Source organism: Phocoena phocoena, chromosome 14, assembly GCF_963924675.1.
Source record: "Phocoena phocoena chromosome 14, mPhoPho1.1, whole genome shotgun sequence".
Lineage (NCBI taxonomy): Eukaryota > Metazoa > Chordata > Mammalia > Artiodactyla > Phocoenidae > Phocoena > Phocoena phocoena.
The window spans coordinates 9,459,832-9,479,325 of NC_089232.1; the positions used below are offsets into that span (position 1 = coordinate 9,459,832).

Consider the following 19,494-nt stretch of genomic DNA (forward strand, 5'->3'; position numbering starts at 1 on the left):
CTGCCACCTGCACCATTTCAGTCAGTGTAGAGGGAACAGTGTTGGTAGCTTCTGTTCAGTCAGGCTTGTGCCCTTGGTCTCTTCCTCTGTATCTGCCCTACTGCAGGAACTAACTCTGAACTTTGCTGGAGAGATCAACAGGTTAGAACTTTCTCAAGACCAGCAGTGTCCCCTCCAATAATGAGGCAGCACCAACTGGGTGCTTAAACCGATGTTAAGATCCAGATCTACAAATGTTTTTCTCAAATTCTTGCCTTCTGGTTTTTTTTAGGAATAAGTGTGCATAAAATTAGAAAATGATTCTGAAGGGTAATTTCCCTAGGTTAGCAGTTTTCAAATTTAGTCTTAGGACCCCTTTACACTACAAAAAATTAGGAGCCGCAAACAGCCTTTATTATCTGGGTTATAGCCATTGATGTTTATTTACTATAGTAAATGCATTTTAAAACAACAGTAACTTATGTTAACTTTTTATGAAAAACAACTTCCAAAACAAATCCAGGGAGAAGAGTGGCATTTTACATTTTTGCAGATCTCTTTCATGTCTGGCTTAATAGAAGACAGTTGGATTCTCATAGCTGCTTCCACAACCTGTTGTGTGTTGTACTGACGTAAAGCTGACTTCACACAGATACGAAGTTGGAAAAAGGAGTTTTTAAATAGGCTTCCTCAGGTAATTGAGTCTATGTGATGCTATGTCACCACTCCACAGGTGGCAGTTTCTTAAAGGCAATGTGGATCTGAAACCTTATCAATGAGCTTTTTATACTCTTACGTTAAAACCCACTGGCCTTACACTTTTAATGTCTTACCCATGAGTGATCTTATAACATCGTGCATTAGGCATTTGGAAAATGCTCATTCACTGAATTATGCAAATCTTCCAAATGTCAATACATTTCATCATACAGATCACGTTTGTTCATATCACCACCAGTCCCCTCAGAAAAGTCTAAGCATTGAGAACATGTCAAGCTCATGGCGGCAATACAAGTTTTCAAAGATTCTAATTTTTGCTCGAAAGCTTTTATCATTGGCAACACTATCAGTTTCCCTTGAAGTGAAAGGCTCGTTCCGTTCGTTTCTGGAAAATGTCTCCCAAATAGCCAAGTCTAAATACCATAATTTGCTCATTCTTTCAAGTAGAAATGGTTATGCCATGAACAACACAGTTGTGTTGCACAACTGCTTTTCCTCAAGACAGCCACACCTCAGTGTGCAGCAGGAGTGCTCGTGTGTGCGCCCCGTCATTGCAGAACATGAGCTGTATGCTCAAGGGTCCAGATTTAATACAATTTATCTCTTATTAGTTCTGTTGAGGACATTTCTCAGGGAAGTTGGCAATTTTTTCACTGAGACCAAGGCATCGAGACACGACTGTAGTATTTGGTGCCATTGCCTTGCTTCCTGCCCAGGCACCAGCTGCTGAAAAAATCTAGGAATTTCCAGTGACCGGCAGACCACATCTTGAGAACCACTGCTCTAGGTACTGCCCCAGCTGTCTTCAAAATCTAAGGTCATGATTTCTGTGGTGTAAAAAATCAAGTGAAGGCTGTGAGCTTGAAGACAGGCCTCAAGTCAAAACCCACTTGGAAGTGCCTGTCAGAGGATAACGTGAGACTAAAGCACTGACTACCTGTGCCAGTGTTTCTCTACCATTTTTTCATCATCATTGCCTTAAGGGGCCTTAATCGGCATCTTTTTACTACTCACCCCCACTATGAAAATCTAATACGACAGACCACAGCATATTTACGTACTGTGGTCCTTTTGAGGGCCACAAATTACTGTCTCTAAGATTTTTTTTTGCCCCTCACCTAAGACCCAATTTTCATCCCCACTGAGAATGCATGCCCTGTGGCCACCAATAACTCTCCCTTCTAGGGGTCATGTCCTCCCCACTTATTTCTCAGCACTTCCCGGCTGTCATCACAGCACATAGCACAGGTTAACGTAAGGGTTTCAAAGGGAAAGCAGAGGTGTTTCTCACTCTAAACCAACCTACATCAAAAAATTTCCTTCAGGCCTTCCCTGGTGGTGCAGTGATTAAGAATCCGCCGGCCAATGCAGCGGACATGGGTTCGAGCCCTGGTCTGGGAAGATCCCACATGCCATGGAGCAACTAAGCCCGTGCGCCACAACTACTGAGCCTGCGTATTAGAGCCCACGAGCCACAACTACTGAGCCCGCGTGCCATAACTGAAGCCCACGCGCCTAGAACCCGTGCTCCCCAACAAGAGAAGCCACTGCAATGAGAAATCTCACTGCAACAAGGAGTAGCCCCCCGCTCACTGCAACTAGAGAAAGCCCACCTGCAGCAACGAAGACCCAACAAAGCCAAAAAAAAAAAAAAAAAAAAAAAAAAATTCCTTCACTATTGACTGAATGTCTTAAATGCAAGGGTTTGCCCAGAAATCGAGAAGGCAGGACCTACTTCAGAAAAGGACTCACCATGGAATTCTTTTAGATTGTGAATGTCCTTACAAAACAGGACTTGGGACTTGGATTATTCCTATAAAGCTTACAGTTTCAGAAAGGGCTGAGATATATCCCTCCTACATATAGATAAGATGATTATAAATAGTATACTCACCACCACCCCCAAATTTAACACTGTGCCCTAAAGCAAGCAAAATCTGGCTTAAGTACAATAGACCGATGTTCTGTAGCTCTTTACCAAGGACTCCGTGTCAAAGGAGGGGAAGGAGTGAGTGGTTCTGTGGCCTGCACTTCTACCCAAGTCTGCATGGAGGAGGGCCAAGTTAAAGGAAGGTCAGGGATGCTCCTCTGGGTCCTCTCAGGGGCTGGGAAAGTCTTATGACATTTTCTGGGGAACCATGATTCTGTCCAAAGTCAAGGTGGCTCAGAGGCCTTCAGACGGCTGATATTTCCAGAAGGCCAATTCTCCATCATCACTGCAGGAGGCCAGGAGCCCCCGCTCCTTGGGATTCCAGGCCACACAGTTGACATCCTGGGAATGGGCCTGAGGCACGTGGGCCGTCACGGAGAAGGTGGGCTGCTGCAGATCTGAGCCGGGATCCTCCTCAAATACTCGGATGGCATCATCCCCACAGGCGGTAGCCAGGGCCCCTGTCAGCTGACACCTGGGACGAACATGCGCATCAGTGAGTATGCAGGTGGCTCCTCCCTCCCCAACCTGGCAAATCAGGCAGGAGGGATTGGTTCTATAGTCCCCCCGGCCTGCTCCCGTCCCAAACTTCAGGCCTCAGCTATAGGTGTCTTATCGAAGAGCCTCCCTAACAAATATGTAGCCACAAACATCACCCCAAGCTTCAAGGGCTGCCATCTAGGTTTTCCTCCAATACAATTAACCTAAAAAACTACACATAACTCTGAATTGCACTTTTCTCACTTGGAATAAGCAGTTTCCCTGTCATGAAGTATTCTTTGACCATTTTTTAAAAAGTGATACGATAGGCCACTGAATTCTACCATACTTTTTCTTGAGTCCATATCTGCTATTCCCAAATGTCTGCCAATATAAATAAAACTTAGATGCACATCAGGTTTTTCCATTATTTAGGATTATTTCCTAGGGATAGATTTTCAGGGCCAGAACTGCCCTCTGATCGACTCTCCTACATGAATGGTGTCGTTTTTTCTAGACTCCATAAGGGTAGAAACGGCCCTGTGGATTCATGGCTGGATTCTCTAGCCATGAATCCACAGTTTCAAGAATAAATATTTCTGGATGGTATGATGCTGTGTGACCCCCAAAGGCTGGAGCTGCCTTCATAGCCTGGAATCTTAACACAGGTGCAGGCCTGGGTCTAAGCCTGTCCCCGCTCCTGTGTACCCCAGACCGGCCAGCTCTGAGCCAGCATGGAGACAGTCTGGCCTGATCTGAAGACCTGAGGGTGGCTGCTCTCCATCCCCATGTATTCCCAAAGGTGAAAGGGAGCAGCACAGGCTTTTGACTTCTCTAAAATCTCTCCAATGGTTGGGGTGGCAGGGTGGAGGCAGTGGGGAGGTCTTACCAAGCGACATCGTAAATGGTCCTGGAGTGGAAGCCTGACAAGGTGCAGATACATTTCCAGCTAGGGTCAGAGCCGCTGCACGCCACCCCTGCATGACAGACTTCTCTTGAGCCTCAGGCATGTCCGTGTCCTGGGCATCTCAGGAGAGTATCTAACCCGCCCCAGAGGAGACCCTAATTTGCTGCGCCCCAGCCCACCCTCAGTCATGAGGCCTCATCTTCATTGCTCTGTCTCTGTCCTCACTGATCTGCCTTACACACTGCAGCCAGACTGGCATTTTTACAGCAGAATTCTGAGAAGGATATGTCCTGTTCCTCAAAACCCTTTCGCTGCCGACTACATCTGACGGGTTAGCCTGCCTTTTAAGGCCGCCCACCAGCCAGCCCAACCCACCTCATTTTTCTCCAAATCCTTTATGCTTATGCTCCATCGACACGAGTCACTGTTCCTGGCATAAGTCTAGGCTGTCGTTACCTTCAATGCCTTTGCTCGTGTCGTTTGCACCTAGAATTCTCTTCTCGTGTTAAAATCCTGCACACTCTTTCAAGTCCAGGTGAAACGGCCCCCCTTCCTCAGACGCTCCCGACCGGCCCCCCTTCCTCAGACGCTCCCGACCGGCCCCCCTTCCTCAGACGCTCCCGACCGGCCCCCCTTCCTCAGACGCTCCCGACCGGCCCCCCTTCCTCAGACGCTCCCGACCGGCCCCCCTTCCTCAGACGCTCCCGACCGGCCCCCCTTCCTCAGACGCTCCCGACTGGCCCCCCTTCTTCAGACGCTCCCGACCGGCCCCCCTTCCTCAGACGCTCCCGACTCTTTCGGCACAATACCTGGAGGCCTCTGGTGGCACACCTGCCTTTCTACCCCAGTTTCCTGTGACTCATCTATGTGTCTCAGCCCCTCAGTAGACTAAGCCTCGTGAGAGATGGGTCTTCCTTAGCTCCCAGGCTGGGCCCTCACCTTGCTCATTGCCCGGTAGATACTGGTGCCAGATGCGCACGGTACGGTCATCACTGCAAGAGGCCAGGCGCTGGCCACTGGGGTCAAAGGCCAAGCTCCACACGGTGGATTCGTGGCCTTCGAGGGTGGCACAGCATACCCAGTCATCCTCTTCCTCCCGGTAGAGCTTCACTGTGTCGTCATAGCTGGCAGAGGCTAACAGCTGTGGGAGAGGCCAGGGAAAACACAGCGCGTGTCTGTAGGGCCCAAGAAGTGTCTGTGGTTCCAACACTTCTCCCTGCCAGGACAGGAGAGTCCCAGGGATCTGCTTTGATAAAGGGATTGATGTCTCTGGGTCACAGATCGAGATCCCTGGAAAAGCCAGGTTGAGGCAGAAGAGCAGAAGAAGGCTGGATACAACCCTCCACATCAGAATTCCTTCCCACCAAGATATCTGACTCTTACCTCCTGGCTCGGGTGCCAAACCACATGCTTGACATCCTGTGTGTGAGAGTTGAGGACACTAACACATTCATACTCGTCTTCTTCATCAACTGTGCAAGAGAAAAGAAGAGCCCTTGAGCTGACCGACCCTGTCAGGGACACAGGGGGAGATCTGGTGGCAGGTTCCCAACTGCATCCGGAGGGACCTGGACTCACCTTCCCAGACCCACACACTCTTATCTCGGCTGCAGGTGGCAAGGAGGTTGCCAGATGGGGCCCAGGCTACTGACTTGACCTCATTTTCATGGCCCTCCAGAGTGGTTACACACTGTGAACCGGGAAGAGGGACAAGAATCAGCAGCAGCTAAGAGCCCTGCGGTCCTTCTCATGGGCACAGCCCACTGGCCCAGGCTGGCTCATGTTCCTCAACCAGCCCTGGCTGGGGGGCGGGGAACAGGCAACAATCCTGGTCCCATCCAGCCCGGTTACCTCAAAGTCATCATTCTTCTTCTTCCAAATGCAAGTGGTAGCATCAAAGCTGGCAGAGGCCAGGTAATTCCCACAGGGAGACCATGCCACCTTCCGCACGGTGCGCTGGTGGCCTTCACAAAGGACAGATTTGCAGATCCAGCTGTCACCTAAAAGCAGAGGACAGGCCAGGCTCTGGAGCTGGGTGCACGAGAAGGTGCTGAAGCAGTATCAGTGCCATTGGGTAATGGGGACCAGTATTGGAGCCAAGCTGGGGGGCAAAGCTCAGTGGGTGTGTTTAATAACATGCTTTCAGAAGGTCAGTATATTAATTGACTCCACTTCCTCTGGAGGTATCCTTCTAAGTCAAATCGAAGGAGTCACCCTCCCAATTTAAAACTGTCAATAGCACCCAAACGCCCCTGGGATAAAATTTAAACTTCATCATCTATAGCAAATTACTCTGCAGGCTACTTTCCTTCTTCTCTCTGCATTTTCCTACCTCAGCAACTATCACAATTCCCTCAACAGTTTCAGCCTATTGACATTTTAGCTTCTAGTATTTGTCGACTCCTTTGCCAGAAAAACCTTTCTCAGAGTGGCTAAGGAGGCCCCTCCACCCTCTCCCTTGGCCTGCGACCACCGTCCAGGGTATGCCTGACCCGCAGGCTGCGCACTCCCCGAGCCTGGCACCCACACCAAGCGCACGTAGACCCCTCGGCGGCAGCGGTCGCGTAGCCGGGCCTTACCCTCCCTGCCCCAGATGCGGACACTCCGGTCGCCCCCGCACGAGGCCAGCAAGGTTCCCGCGGGGTTCCAGGCCAGGAACCAGCAGCGGGAGTCCGGGTGCGCCAGGATACGACCAAGCAGCACCAGCGAGTCCTTCATGGCTGCCCGGCTCAGGAGGAGGCAGAGGTGAGCTGAGCCAGCCGCGCCGACTGCGGCTCCCACCAGGCAAATCCTCTTTCCCCTGAGGGCCGGGGTCCTCCTTGGAACTAAAGCACCCGCGGCTTCTGCCGTGCTGCCCTCTGGGAGTTGTAGTCGGCCTTTCACTCCCTCCTCCCCCACAGCCCCCCACCCCCATCGGAAAGCATCGCGGGACTGCCTGAAACTACAAGTCCCGTGAGGCCTTGCGCAGGGAACCGGCGGCGCGCCCGGGCTGTGTCGCGCGCGGGGGACTGGGCGGGGAGCCGGAGGAGGCGGGGGCAGAGGTGGAGGAAGCCGGAAGTGGATCGGGCCCGGGTTGGTTCGGGCGTTGCTGGTTTGTGGCCTGGGATCGCTCGTCCGGTGGCAGCTGAGGAGCCCGTGACGGGACGGAGCGACGCCATCCCGGCACTGAGGCCTGCTGACCGGTGAGGATCAGGAGTCGGTGAGGGGTGGGTCCTCTCTGGACACAGGTCGCACCCCAGATCGCTGTTCCCAGATCCTGGGTCCCCGATCCCTGCGGCCCAGCCTGGTCCTCCGCCCCTCGGCACCCTCTGGCCAAGACTCCTAGGCCGGGTCTCTCTTCCACCACTAACAGATAACTCCGCCCCAGCCCCTCTCCCCACTCTGCTCTGCCGAGATCCAGCGGGCCCCCAGCCCTCTCCGGGTCATCATCCTGCACCTCCGCAGCCCCACTCCAGGGACCCTGTCCCCGCCCCCCGAACCTCTGCAGCTCTCCTGTCTCTGCCTCTGCCCTCGGTCCCACCCCCATCCTCCGGTGTTGGCCCTGACAGCCTTGAGCCAGCCTCACCTCTGCGAACCCAGCGCGTTGCTCTCCTCCCCCCGGACAGGCAGGCTCTGTGCTCTCGGCGGAGGTCGGCGGCGACCAGCAGCGACCGCGGAGCGACGGCGGGCAGCCCCGGGCATGTACGCCCCCGGAGGCGCAGGGCTGCCTGGCGGGCGCCGGCGGAGGAACCCGGGAGGCAGCGCTCTGCCCAAGCAGCCGGAGCGTAGCCTGGCCTCGGCCCTGCCGGGTGCCCTGTCCATCACCGCGCTGTGCACTGCCCTCGCCGAGCCTGCCTGGCTGCACATCCACGGTGGCACCTGTTCCCGCCAGGAGCTGGGGGTCTCCGACGTGCTGGGCTCCGTGCACCCGGACCTGCTGAAAGGTGAGGGCGCTGCGCGCCGACCCTCTTCTTTCCGGACGACAGGGCCTCCTCGGTAGGGTGCCGGCTGGAGCTGAGATAGCCTGGGGCAGGCACTTGGTTGAAGGAAACAGCCCCATTCCTGCCTGGTGTTCATGCCCACCAGGTGGCTCTGTTTGGGGTCCAGCCCCTCATTAATTCTGATGTTATTCAGCCAAGCACCCACTCCTCAACGCCATGCTAATCTGGACTGCTATTTTAGGCTTCTGCCGGGCCAAGGGCGCCGTATATGGAGAGAAGATAAGGGTGCTAGGCATCACAATTAGCTGTCTCCTTCTGAGGAGCCTCTGGGATACAGGAAGCTTTCTTTGGGACAGCCTGATTGATGGAGAAAAAGGAACTTTTAAATATGGCTAGAGTTTAAAAGATGTTTTTGAGTTGTACAGTAATTTGATTGTTGTTAGAGACAAAGGGAGTCTATGGTATTTTCAATAACCAGAAGTCAGTTCCATTGCCAACCTCAGTAAAACAATAGGAATTTGGCTCTTGGAACCCTCACAAGTGTGCCCAAATGAGGTAAGTTTGCTTTGTTCGTCATCCTGCTTCTCAGCCAGGGAGGCAGAGGAAAGGGGAAAGGGACCATGGTCTTTACTGGACCCAGGGGAGGCCTGTAGCTCATCCTGCCCACCCTGTCTGTAGTAATGAAGGTAAAGGCTGTGTGGTGTGGGGGGTAAGGATGGCACTGCCTGGCTTTTACAGGGAAAATGGTCAGTGGGTTCCAAACAGCCCTTAGTAACAGCGGAGTTCATTACCCGCAAGGCCTTTTGAACCATTCTTGAATGCTTTCTCCCTGTGCCACTCCCTGGCTGTAATTCATTCCAGATGTTTACTGCCCCATGTATCAGAAGCCCATCCTGTTAGATATCTTCACGTTGCCTTTTTACGGATTCAGGCTCTGGGATTTGGTGAAAAGGTCAAGTTTTCCTTTGGAGAACTTGGATCGTATATACCACTTATGCAGGTTGCGGCTGAAAAGCCGTATCCTTGTGGCCTAATCTTGTCTTTCTCTGTGAGTTCTTTTGCTGTTTTGCATTTCTCTTGAGTCTTTGAAGCTTTAGGATGATTTTGTAGAGAACAGGTTGGGGGCTTCTGGTTTGTTTCTAGATTTCACCTTGATGATGATTTTGTAGAGAACAGGTTGGGGGCTTCTGGTTTGTTTCTAGGTTTCACCTTGATGATAGCTTTCTCTGCGTTGGCCCATTACGAGCACAGTTATCCACACGATGGAGGCCGTGTGACATGCAGCTTTTTCTGTGGCGTGTAGCTGATGACAGAAAGCCCATCAAGCTTGAGTTGAATGGTTTTTCCCTTAGCGCATTCCCCTGCACTTGCCTTTTTGTGAGGAACAGCTGCCACCTTTCCACCGCTTCACCCAGGCCTTGGCAGTTGATCGATCCCCTGATGGTCAGTGTTTCAAGGGCTTGGTGTCATTTCCAAACTGGGAGAGAGTTCACGATGCTTCTCCATTTCAGATCATTCCTAGGGAGGCTCTTAAAATTCATGCCATGAGGGGAGGGGTCATCTGATCCCATGTCCTCATTCCAAAGGTCCAGGAAACTGGTGTCTCAGAGAGGTGAAGTGACCTCTCCAGGGCCACACAGCTGGGAGTGGCATAGCTGAGTGTACCTCACCGTTGACTCCAGTTTAAAGTGACGCTGTCTCGTTTATGTTTTTTAACCTTTGCTTTACCTCAGCCGTCATAAGGAATGATCTCACGGTCGTTCAGTCCACTCTGGCGTGCATCCTTGTCAAAGCCATGTCAAAAATAAGAATAAATTCCTGGTGCAGTTCTCCTTTGTTTACACATATATTTACCTTTTCTGAGAAATTATCCAAGCCAGGTTTTGTCTTTTATAAAGCACGTCGCCTTCACCTTTACATTATGCCTGTTCGTGTGTTTAGGGATCTTAACCCATGAATAGTTTCGGCCTGGTTTTCCTTGGCCATCTTCTTGGCCATTACAAGCTGGGAACACTTGGTGTCCATTAATAAAGGAGTTGACAGTGCTACCTCATGAGCTACCACAGAAGAAGGCGAGGAATCCAAAGGTCCCTATTTCTCTTCTTCTTCTTCTTTGTACCAGTTGGTTTCTCGGTGCCCAGTGGGCCTTCAGATGTACGCTATTCTGTGGGACTGTGCTGAGCCTCAGGGCCTGGCAGATATCCTAGCATGGAAGCCTGGGATATTCCCCATCTCAGGAGGGAGCAGAGCTATGGGGTACAGATCTGGTGCCTGTAGATGCTTCCAGAGGGAGAACAGACTCTGCCAGGTCTCTGCAGGCGACAGGGAGCGGCCAGGGCCAGCAGGCTTTGGGACGGTGTCTTCCCATTTCTTGGCCCCCTGCCTGAGTGCCAGGCATTGTGCTAAACCCACTTCACGCCTGGCTGTAGTGTCTCCTAAACAACATCTTTATTTGGTAGGGACTGTCATCACCCAACACACACACACACACACACACACACACACACGTCTCAGGCTCAGGGAGGTCAGGCCACTTGCTCAGGGACACACAGCTGATCTGAGTGGTGTGGACTCCACTCTCACCACTGTACCTTAGCGCACACTGAGCTTCTTTCTCCTTCCATCAGAGCTGTCCCAGGCCTCTTATTTCCCCATATTCTAGTTGAGTTTTCATCACAAGCCTAGGCAAAGCTGCACCTTTTTATTCCTCATCGCCTTACGTTGGTGAGCGGAGGCAAAGCCACTCATCCTCCCGCTGTCATTCCCAGAGCCCTTGAAGGCTTTAACAAATGCCGTTGGCTTAAAAGATCCACCAGAATTCTGCCACTCCCCTGGTCCTCACAAAGCTCTTCTTCAGTCTGGGCCCGGGGTGCGGGCAGAGATGTGCCCAGACCGATAGTGGCCCCCAGCAGGGGAGCCCAGAGAATCACTCCTTCTGAGCCCCAGTCCCTCTCTGCCTCTCAAGCATGCCCAGCAAAGGGCAGCAGGGACCACAGCCTCAGGAAGCATCTCTGGAGAATGAGGGAGTTTAGGATGTGAAGTCAGGGGAATCACGGTTGACGGCAAGCCACAGGAAGATCAAGGGCCTTCCAGGAAGGGCCGGAGTGTCTGAGGGGTGGTGACTGATGCAGCTGGCGTTTCCCGATCCCCTGGGGCCTATCCTCAGAGGCAGCTGGGCTAGGACCATTGGTATCTGTGGGATGACCCAGCCAGGCACTGGAGGGCCCTCTTGGAGTCTTGTGTCAGAAGCCTTGGTTGGAAAAAAAAGTCACACTGGGGAGTGGCTGTGCAGGTGGGTGCTGGAAGGACTGGGGCCCCCGGGGACGTGCCTCTGACTCAGGGACTCCAGTGAGTGGGGAAATAGGAGACGGGACAGAAGGGAACTGGCCAGAAGCCACTTTAAGCGTCCTGCCTGCAGCCTCTTTGGGTCAGGAGGGGTGAGAGCCATGGGCAGATAGACAGGAAGAGCCAGGGCCTTCAAAACAAATCCAGCCCAGTGACTTACCAATGACCTTGGGCAAAGTCAGTTCCTTGGGATCCTGTTACACAGCAGCTGCCCTCTTCCCCAGTGACTGGAGGGAACAGTCAAGCAATAGTTACCAAAATAAACAGGCCACACAGCACAGCTGGAGGGTAGGATGCATTCTGTCTTACTGGAGTGTAGTGGATGCACCCCTGTTTTGTTTTTTTTAAACAATTTTTGTTTGTTTGTTTATTTGTTTGACTGTGCCACACGGCTTGTGGGATCCTAGTTCCCCGACCAGGGATCAAACCTGGGCCCCCAGCACTGCAGCACAGAGTCCTAACCACTGGACCACCAGGGAGTCCCCTGCACCACTGGTTTGAGTTTAAAATTAGGACCCTGCCCCATGTGCCATTTCTCTCCACAAATAAAGTAACACACACGTAACATCTGAGGATTTTGCTTCTCTTTGGCAGCCCTCTCAATGGAGCAGATATTCATTGCCCTCCCTGCCATACTGATGTCTGACAGGGAGGAAAGAAAGGGACATTGAGATCCCGACCCCAGGAGAGTCTGAGCTGGGTTCTAAGCGTGTCAGGGATAACGCTGCCTGTCTTCCCTGTGTGCTCTGAGACCGCTGTGGGATGTAGGGCAGGCTCCTGGGTATCTCTTAGCATCACTCCAAGGAAAGTCCCCACTTGGCTTCCCCCTGAGCCTGAAGGTTTGCTCAGAGCTTTGGAGTAGAGAAAGGCAGAAGGCGTCACGTAGAAACAAAACCTGTTTGAATTGTGGGTCCAAAGCCCCTTCTCTGTACTGCATCATCACGCTGGTGGCACAGGTCCTCAGTCTGGCATTAGTGGGCTCCTCCTTTGGCCCACACTGGCTGACGTGTGTGGACGGGGCAGTCTCGGTGTAAGGAGGAAAGGCACGCCAGAGAAGAGACACTGCTGTGGCCGCCCAGCGCAGAGGGAGTGGGGCGGCTCATCCCCAGCAATTTGTGCTTTGACCCTCCCCACGCACCCCTGTGCAGGCGGGGCAGGTGTTATAGCTTCCCTTTGACAGGGTGAGCGCAGAGGCCAGGGGCATTCAGTGACTTGCTCAAGGTGACATATAATCTGTGGGAGGGCTAGGATTGGGTGCCAAGTCCAGTGACTTCTGCTTTTCAGAGCCAGACTCTGAGGACTGCAGAAGCTTAGACCACACCCAGCAGGTTTTGCCCAGTAATTCCCAGTATGAGCTCCTTTCAAACCTTTTAAGGTTTGCTTAACGACCCGAACCTTTTCTGCCTAGAAGAGATTTCATGCTTCCAGCCGTTCCCTTAGTGAGCTCAGCAGCTGCTGGCCCTGGCGATGGCTCCGCCAGCATTCAGAGCCACTTCCGACCTTTCATTCAAATACAGCTCTTTCGGATTTGACTGATTAGCTCCAGCGAGGAGAAACCAAAAGGGCTAACTCTGGTGCTTGGTGATTGGGAGCGTCACGGTGCAAGGGGGCCTGACCCGGATTTGGAGTCTAGCTCTGTGCCGCGTGACCTGCAGGAAGTCACTTAACCTCCTGGAGCCTCCAATTCCTCATCTGAACCATGTGATGAATCCCCCAGAGTGGAGTGAGGCTCAACTAAGATGACGTTTGCCCCATCTGCGTGCACAGGCAGGAATACCTGGAGGGGCACACAAAAAACTGCCAACAATGTTTGTCTCTTGGGAGGGGCATCTGGACATCTGTGCAAGTCCTCCTTATTACTAAGATAAGTGTATTCTGAAACATAGGACACGTAGAAGTGTATCCAGCGGATGTACGTTTTAAAGGATGATAATCAAATGAACATCCTATACTCACTTATGCAGCCAAAGATAGTATCTTTGAAGCCCTGTGTGTTACATTTTTCAGTTAAAACTAGTTGCTAAATTGAAACGGAGTTGAGGGCTTCCCTGGTGGTGCAGTGGTTAAGAATCCGCCTGCCAACGCAGGGGGCACGGGTTCGAGCCCTGGCCTGGGAAGATCCCACATGCCATGGAGCGACTAATGCCCGCGTGCCACAACTACTGAGCCTGTGCTCTAGAGCCCGCGTGCCACAAATACTGAGCCCGCGTGCCACAACTACTGAGGCCCACGCACCTAGAGCCTGTGCTCCTCAACAAGAGAAGCCACCGCAATGAGAAGCCCAAGCACCACAACAAAGAGTAGCCCCCGCCCTCAGCAACTAGAGAAGACCCGCATGCAGCAGCGAAGACCCAATGCAGCCAAAAATTAAATAAGTGAATAAATAAATTAATTAAAAATAAACAACACTGAGTTGACTTTAAGTACTACAATTAAAGCATCACTCAGTGGTCCTGGTCACGTTGAGTAATGCTGGAGGAATTGGAACACGGCCTGCTGCAGAGCGGAGTGTGACGTAAGCCCCTATACCCTGCCACTCGCAGGTTATTCTTGGAAGCACTAGAAGAGAAGAACACTTTCGTCCTGCCCCATCCCTGCCACGTGCCACGTGGACCCCAGAAGAACTGCCTCAGAGAGCTTTCAGCAATATTCAGAATGCAGCCAGGAAACAGCCCCCGTCTCCAGGAGCTTTGGTTTCAGAGAGGCCCTGTGGGTTTCTAGACCCCTTCAGGCCCGCAGGGCCGGATTAAATGGAGGCTGGACCTGGTTGCTGGCAGAGCTAATGCACAGGCAAGCCTGCTAGCAGCAGGCAATCACTCAGGCTGGATGATTGGGCTCCAAAACAGATGGTTAGCTGATAAGAGAGTGACAGGTAGCTCTGAAGCCAGATCAAGGCGTATGAATCATGTGTGGGCCCAGGCAACATCTGCCTGGTGAATTCTGAGCCTGAGGAGGTAGGGAGTGCACGCTGTCACAAAGGCCCAGGGCCTCTGCATATCTGGTCTGGTTTTTCCTTGTGGGAGGCTGCGCCCTCTGTCCAGGACCCCACGATGCCGATCAACGTCGGTTGGTTTGAGGCTGCTTTGTTGATCTCAGGTGCTCTCCCCAGGTTTTCGGACTCTTCTTCATCAGTTAACCTCCCTCTAGGTCCAGGATCAGTGTTTCTTGGGGTGTAAGGCTTAGGCCCCCTGCGCTGCTGGTAAAAATCCAGATTCCTAGGCCCTGCCGCAGACCAAGAGCTCAGAATCTCTGGAGCTTGGGAACATGCTCTCAGCCAGCACCCTGGGGATTCTCCTGTGCACGAGAGAGTGATAACCACCGTCCAACAGCCTCTCAGCCTGAGATCAAAACTCAGGAAAGCCCAGCAGGCCAGGCTCCTGAGGAGAACTTACAGCCAATAAAGCTTGTGGTTCCCCACCTCCAAAAAAAAAAAAAAACCTCGGGACAGGAGCCTACAGTGTAAGTCTTGCCAGCCCTTTTCAAAGTTTCCCAAATCACTTGGTGACCCATGGCCTAAATAAAAGAAGAACTTGCCGGTGGCTGCATAGAGGAAGTTAAGGCCCATTTCCTACTTTTTATCAAAGCTTAAAATGGTATCTTTTTGGACCAGCCTTTATTCTGTCTGTGTGTTTCTAGAACTGTGGCAGTTTGCGTAGATATCAAAGGGAGCTGCCAGTGTGGTCTAGATGGAATAAAAAAAAGAAAAGAAAAAAGGAAAGAATGGTATTAAAGTCCTAGAGGGAAATGTAGGTTGCTTGATGGGGTCCGTGTGTAGCTGTCCTCCTGGTATCTTTCACTATGACCCTGGGGGCTCTTTACTCTTTGAATGTTGGGTCTCCTGTTTTAGTATCTTCCTTTTTCTTGGTTAATTCCCTCCTTTTGGTAGAGCGAGCACCCCCCAATGGCTTTGTCCTCATTTTAGAAGGTATTTGGGGCTGTCAGTTTCTGAGCCTTTCCGGCTTTTGTGGTGTAAACCTAGCTGCTTCTTACCTTTTCCCATTTCCGGCTTATACTTCAGTTTATCTGTTCTGTCAAGTCAGTTCTAGTTCTGAGTCCCGTTACTTCCCAGTTTCCAGAATTTTGTTTGGCCCTTCTTCTCTTTGTGTGGGTTTATGTCTTAATTTTTTTTTCTTTTGTTTTAGTAGGGTTCGGGGAGCAAAAATAAATGTGGAGGTCCAGTCTACCAGCTTTCCCCATCTATTTAGTCCTCTCTTGTCGTTACAAGGTTCTCTAAACTGCTTCAGCTTCTTTTTGAACAAAAGGGTTGTGAATGAGTGACTGGATAGAGCATGGACTTGAATGGGCCTCTGGCCTTCGTCCCTTTGGCTTTTCCTGCCAGCCCAAAGCATGCTTTAGCAGAATGGGTTAACATGTCTGATTAATTGTCAGGATCCTTAAAAATGGTTAGGAGAGCGTGGCAAGTACAGTTAACCCTTGAACGACAATGGGGTTAGGGATGCTGACCCTCCCAGCAGTTGAAAATCTGTGTATAATTTGTGTAATTTATATTTGGCCCTCCGGATCCGTGGTTCCACATTGCAGATTTAACCAACCCCGATCGTGTAGTACCGTCGTGTTTACTATTGAAAAAGAAGTCCACACATAAGTGGGCCCTCACCGTTCAAACCCATGCTGTTCAAGGGTCAACCGCACACTGAAGTGGAGCCCTGCACTTGGACTAGTCTTGTTGGAAAGGGAGGAAGGACTCGAGGCACACGGGAACAGTGACCCAGGGGTCCTGTCTTCGAATAGGGAGGCTCCTCCACCCCCTCTGCAGCCCCACTGGGAGTGGGAGCTGAGACCACGCCCCCCTCCAGTCCTCCCCTGGCTCGCTGGCCTGTGGTGGAGGGGGGGCTTCCTGCCCCAGGGTGCTGCCTGGGAGCCTGAGGATCTGCTCCTCCCCCTACAGATTTCTGCATGAATCCCCAGACAGTCCTGCTCCTGCGGGTCATCGCCGCCTTCTGCTTCCTGGGCATCCTGTGTAGTCTCTCCGCCTTCCTTCTGGATGTCTTCGGGCCCAAGCATCCAGCCCTGAAGATCACCCGTCGCTATGCCTTCGCCCACATCCTCACAGGTAAGCTCGGGCTACTCCCAGTCGGGGAGGAACTGCCACAGGGTAGGGGCGGCATCCCGTCTGGAGTTGCAGGTGGGGGCGAAGGGGTGTCATGAGCAGACACTGTTCCCGATGCTCATTTCAGCTCTAGCCTTTCACAGAGCACTGGCGTGTGAGAGCAGCTTGCTTCCGTCATTTGCATGTATGCCTGCCAGGACCACAAACCCACTCGGCTGAGCTGTAGGGAGAGAATATTGTTAGGATTTACATCATGGCTCTCTAAGAACAGGATTTGAAGCTCAGCCAGGCTCATGGGGCCTGGAAGGAGCAAGGGAGGAACTACAGCGTCTCACTGTGTCTCCCTGGAGTACATGGTCTCAGGTTCTCTCTCCCCACCCTTCCCGCTTCCCTGCAGGCCAGGCTTCTCTGCTCATACAAGGCTTCTCTCCTCCCTCGTGATGGGGCTGCTGTGTTGATTTGACCTAGGGTATCAGCGACTCCGGCTCCCAAACTGCACGACCTTGTCTATTCCTCTCGAAGCACCCAATGACTTCTAGCGGCCCTAGTATCCCAATTCCAAATTCTTTTTTTTTTTTTTTAGTATTTATTTATTTGGCTGCACCGGGTCCTAGTTGTGGCACGTGGGATCTTCATTGCCACGTGCAGGATCTTTAGTTCTGGCATGCGGGATCTTTAGTTGCGGCATGCGGGATCTTTAGTTGTGGCACACGGGATCTAGTTCCCTGACCAGGGATCGAACACGGGCCCCCTGCAGTGGGAGTGCAGAGTCTTAACCTCTGGACCACCAGGGAAGTCCCCAATTCTAAATTCTTAAGACAGAGAGAATCTAGTTGGCCCGGGTGGGGTCAGGCCTCTGTCTCCCGCCTCGGCCACAAGAGCTCCCCCTTGCAGTGTCTGGGGCCAGGCAGGTTCTCTGAAAATGGGGTTTGGGTAGAGAGACTGCAGTCGATTCCTCAAGCATCCCGGCTGCGGGGTGCCTGCTAACCCCCTTTCTCTGCTGTCCCTCTGTTCCCCAGTCCTGCAGTGTGCCACCGTCATCGGTTTTTCTTACTGGGCTTCCGAACTCATCCTGGCTCAGCAGCAGCAACATAAGAAGTACCACGGCTCCCAGGTTTATGTCACCTTTGCTGTTAGCTTCTACCTGGTGGCAGGCGCGGGCGGGGCCTCAATCCTGGCCACAGCAGCCAACCTCCTGCGCCACTACCCCACGGAGGAAGAGGAGCAGGCGCTGGAGCTGCTCTCGGAGATGGAGGAGAACGAGCCCTACCCGGCAGAGTACGAGGTCATCAACCAGTTCCAGCCGCCCCCGGCCTACACGCCCTAGTGCCAGCCGTGGGCCCTCCTCCTTGGCAGCCCTCCCCGCTCTGCAGCGCCCTCCACACCCAGAGGTGCTCCTTTCCCCAGCGGGCCTCACCGGGAGGATCCTGACCGTCTTCACCAACCTTCCCTGGGAGAGACTCTGCCTTTAGCGTTTGTTCATGGATCCCCGCTCTCAAAACCTGGGGTTCACTGGTTTTAGATAATGGCACTGTTTCCCTTCTTTCCATCCCACTCTCGTTCCACAGTCACTCGTCATTACCAACCAGGGATGGTCGTACACGTTTTCCCCCTTCGTGGGCCCTATCTCTGAGACTGAGACTTTCCTTGGGGAGCTGTTGACAGTGGACGGTCCCCGCTAGAAGAGGCGTCCACGGGGCCCAAGGGAAAGGGGACCGTGCCCTGCGGGCTCGCCTCATAGCTGTCCACATGTGCCCCACAGCGTAGCTCTGGGCTGAGCCCTGCCCCTGCCCCTTCTGGGAGTGCCCAGTACCGGGCTGCCCGCTCTGTGGAATTCTCTGCACTTTAGTCTTTGGACTGCCTGTCACGTGTGTTCTGGTTCTGCAGGGAGAAGCGGTGGCTGCTGGGAAGCAGAGCACGTGCTCTCCCTGACCCGTCCCTGCCTGGTGGCCGGCGCCCTGGTGTGAGCCTGAGGCCCCCCGGAAAGGATCAGTGTGAAGGGGGCCAAATCTCCCCAGCCCTGTCACCTTTTAAAATGTGAGTGGTTTTAAAAGGGAAAAACAAAACTGAGCAACAACACCAATACTCTCTTTTTAAACTAGCGACAAGACTGTCATCGTCGTCCTTCAGCTATTTAGCCCGTCCCTTCTGGCCCTGCCATGTTTGGGGCCCGCAGACCCCTCCAGCCCCTGGTAGTTCCTCCCCGAATCCCTCCTGGCAGAATGCAGCCCTCCTCCCTTGCCCCCTCCTCCCAGTGACCACGGCTCCCTGCGGCCTTCCTGTGGAACCCAGAGCCACATCGGCCTGGCTGGCTGGCCAGCGTGGTGCTCCTCAGGACCGCGGCACTGAGACATAACCTGGCCTCCGTGCAGGAACAGGGGCCGCAGCAGGGCAGGGAGCCCGCCGCTCTCCACGTAGGAACTGCGACCAGGGGGGCCCTGCTGCATGAGGTGTCAGAACCCCCTGTCAGGCGAGCGGCCCTGGCTGTGCCCTTCAGGCTCAGTGTGTCCCCTAGACTGTGAGCTGGGGCAGCAGCTCGCTGCGTGCCCCTCTCCCCTTCTTGAATGTACTCTGGTCTCACAGTGTGCTGCTGGCTCTTTCTTGCCCGGCCATCGCTCTGGCCGTTCTGTTGGCCACACGTGGCTCTGGATCGGCTGAATTTTCTGCCCTGAGATATGGGGCATAAAGTGGGAGAAACCGGAGAGACCTACGGTGTGGATCCAAATGGCCAAGCTTCTTTGGAATCGGTGTCCAGTGTTAAGCCGAAAAGCAGATGGATTCCCGTGTCCTTCACAGGCGATAGACAGAGTAAGACTGGAGAACGGACACCATTGTTGACCTGTGGCTAGACGGGGACTGTCATGTCCCTTGTCCTTCTTTGGCCAGACTGCCTGAGGATGTCTGGACAGACGCCTGTTTCAGTGGTGAAGGCCATGTCTGCGCCTGAGTGAGCGGCCACGTGGGGTTCACTGCGATGCCAAAGTGTGTCCTATGGTGACTCTCACACTCTTCTAGACTCTTCTCTTAGGCAAGAAAGACTGCCGTGTGATACCTGAGCACAAAGCCGAGGAGCTAAATTAAGTCTTGACTTGCTGTAGAGTCTGAGTTTGGCAGATTTCCAGGGTGCAGCCAGCTCTCTCTG

At 53.0% G+C, this 19,494-nt stretch overlaps 2 protein-coding genes across 2 annotated transcripts; one reads left to right on the forward strand and one right to left on the reverse strand.

The window, feature by feature from the left end:
- Positions 1-2,863: 2,863 nt before the first annotated feature.
- Positions 2,864-6,734, reverse strand: CIAO1 (cytosolic iron-sulfur assembly component 1). The gene is made up of 7 exons (XM_065891414.1): positions 6,596-6,734; positions 5,868-6,016; positions 5,595-5,706; positions 5,400-5,488; positions 4,956-5,157; positions 3,999-4,086; positions 2,864-3,104 (listed from the first exon to the last, which is right to left on the reverse strand). Exons 1-7 carry the CDS (start codon positions 6,732-6,734, stop codon positions 2,864-2,866), a joined length of 1,020 nt encoding a protein of 339 aa, XP_065747486.1.
- A 318-nt stretch (positions 6,735-7,052) lies between these two features.
- TMEM127 (transmembrane protein 127) lies at positions 7,053-18,428 on the forward strand. Its single transcript, XM_065891578.1, has 4 exons — positions 7,053-7,198; positions 7,622-7,939; positions 16,191-16,355; positions 17,372-18,428. Exons 2-4 carry the CDS (start codon positions 7,696-7,698, stop codon positions 17,677-17,679), a joined length of 717 nt encoding a protein of 238 aa, XP_065747650.1. The 5' UTR covers positions 7,053-7,198; positions 7,622-7,695; the 3' UTR covers positions 17,680-18,428.
- The last annotated feature ends 1,066 nt before the right edge of the window (positions 18,429-19,494 follow it).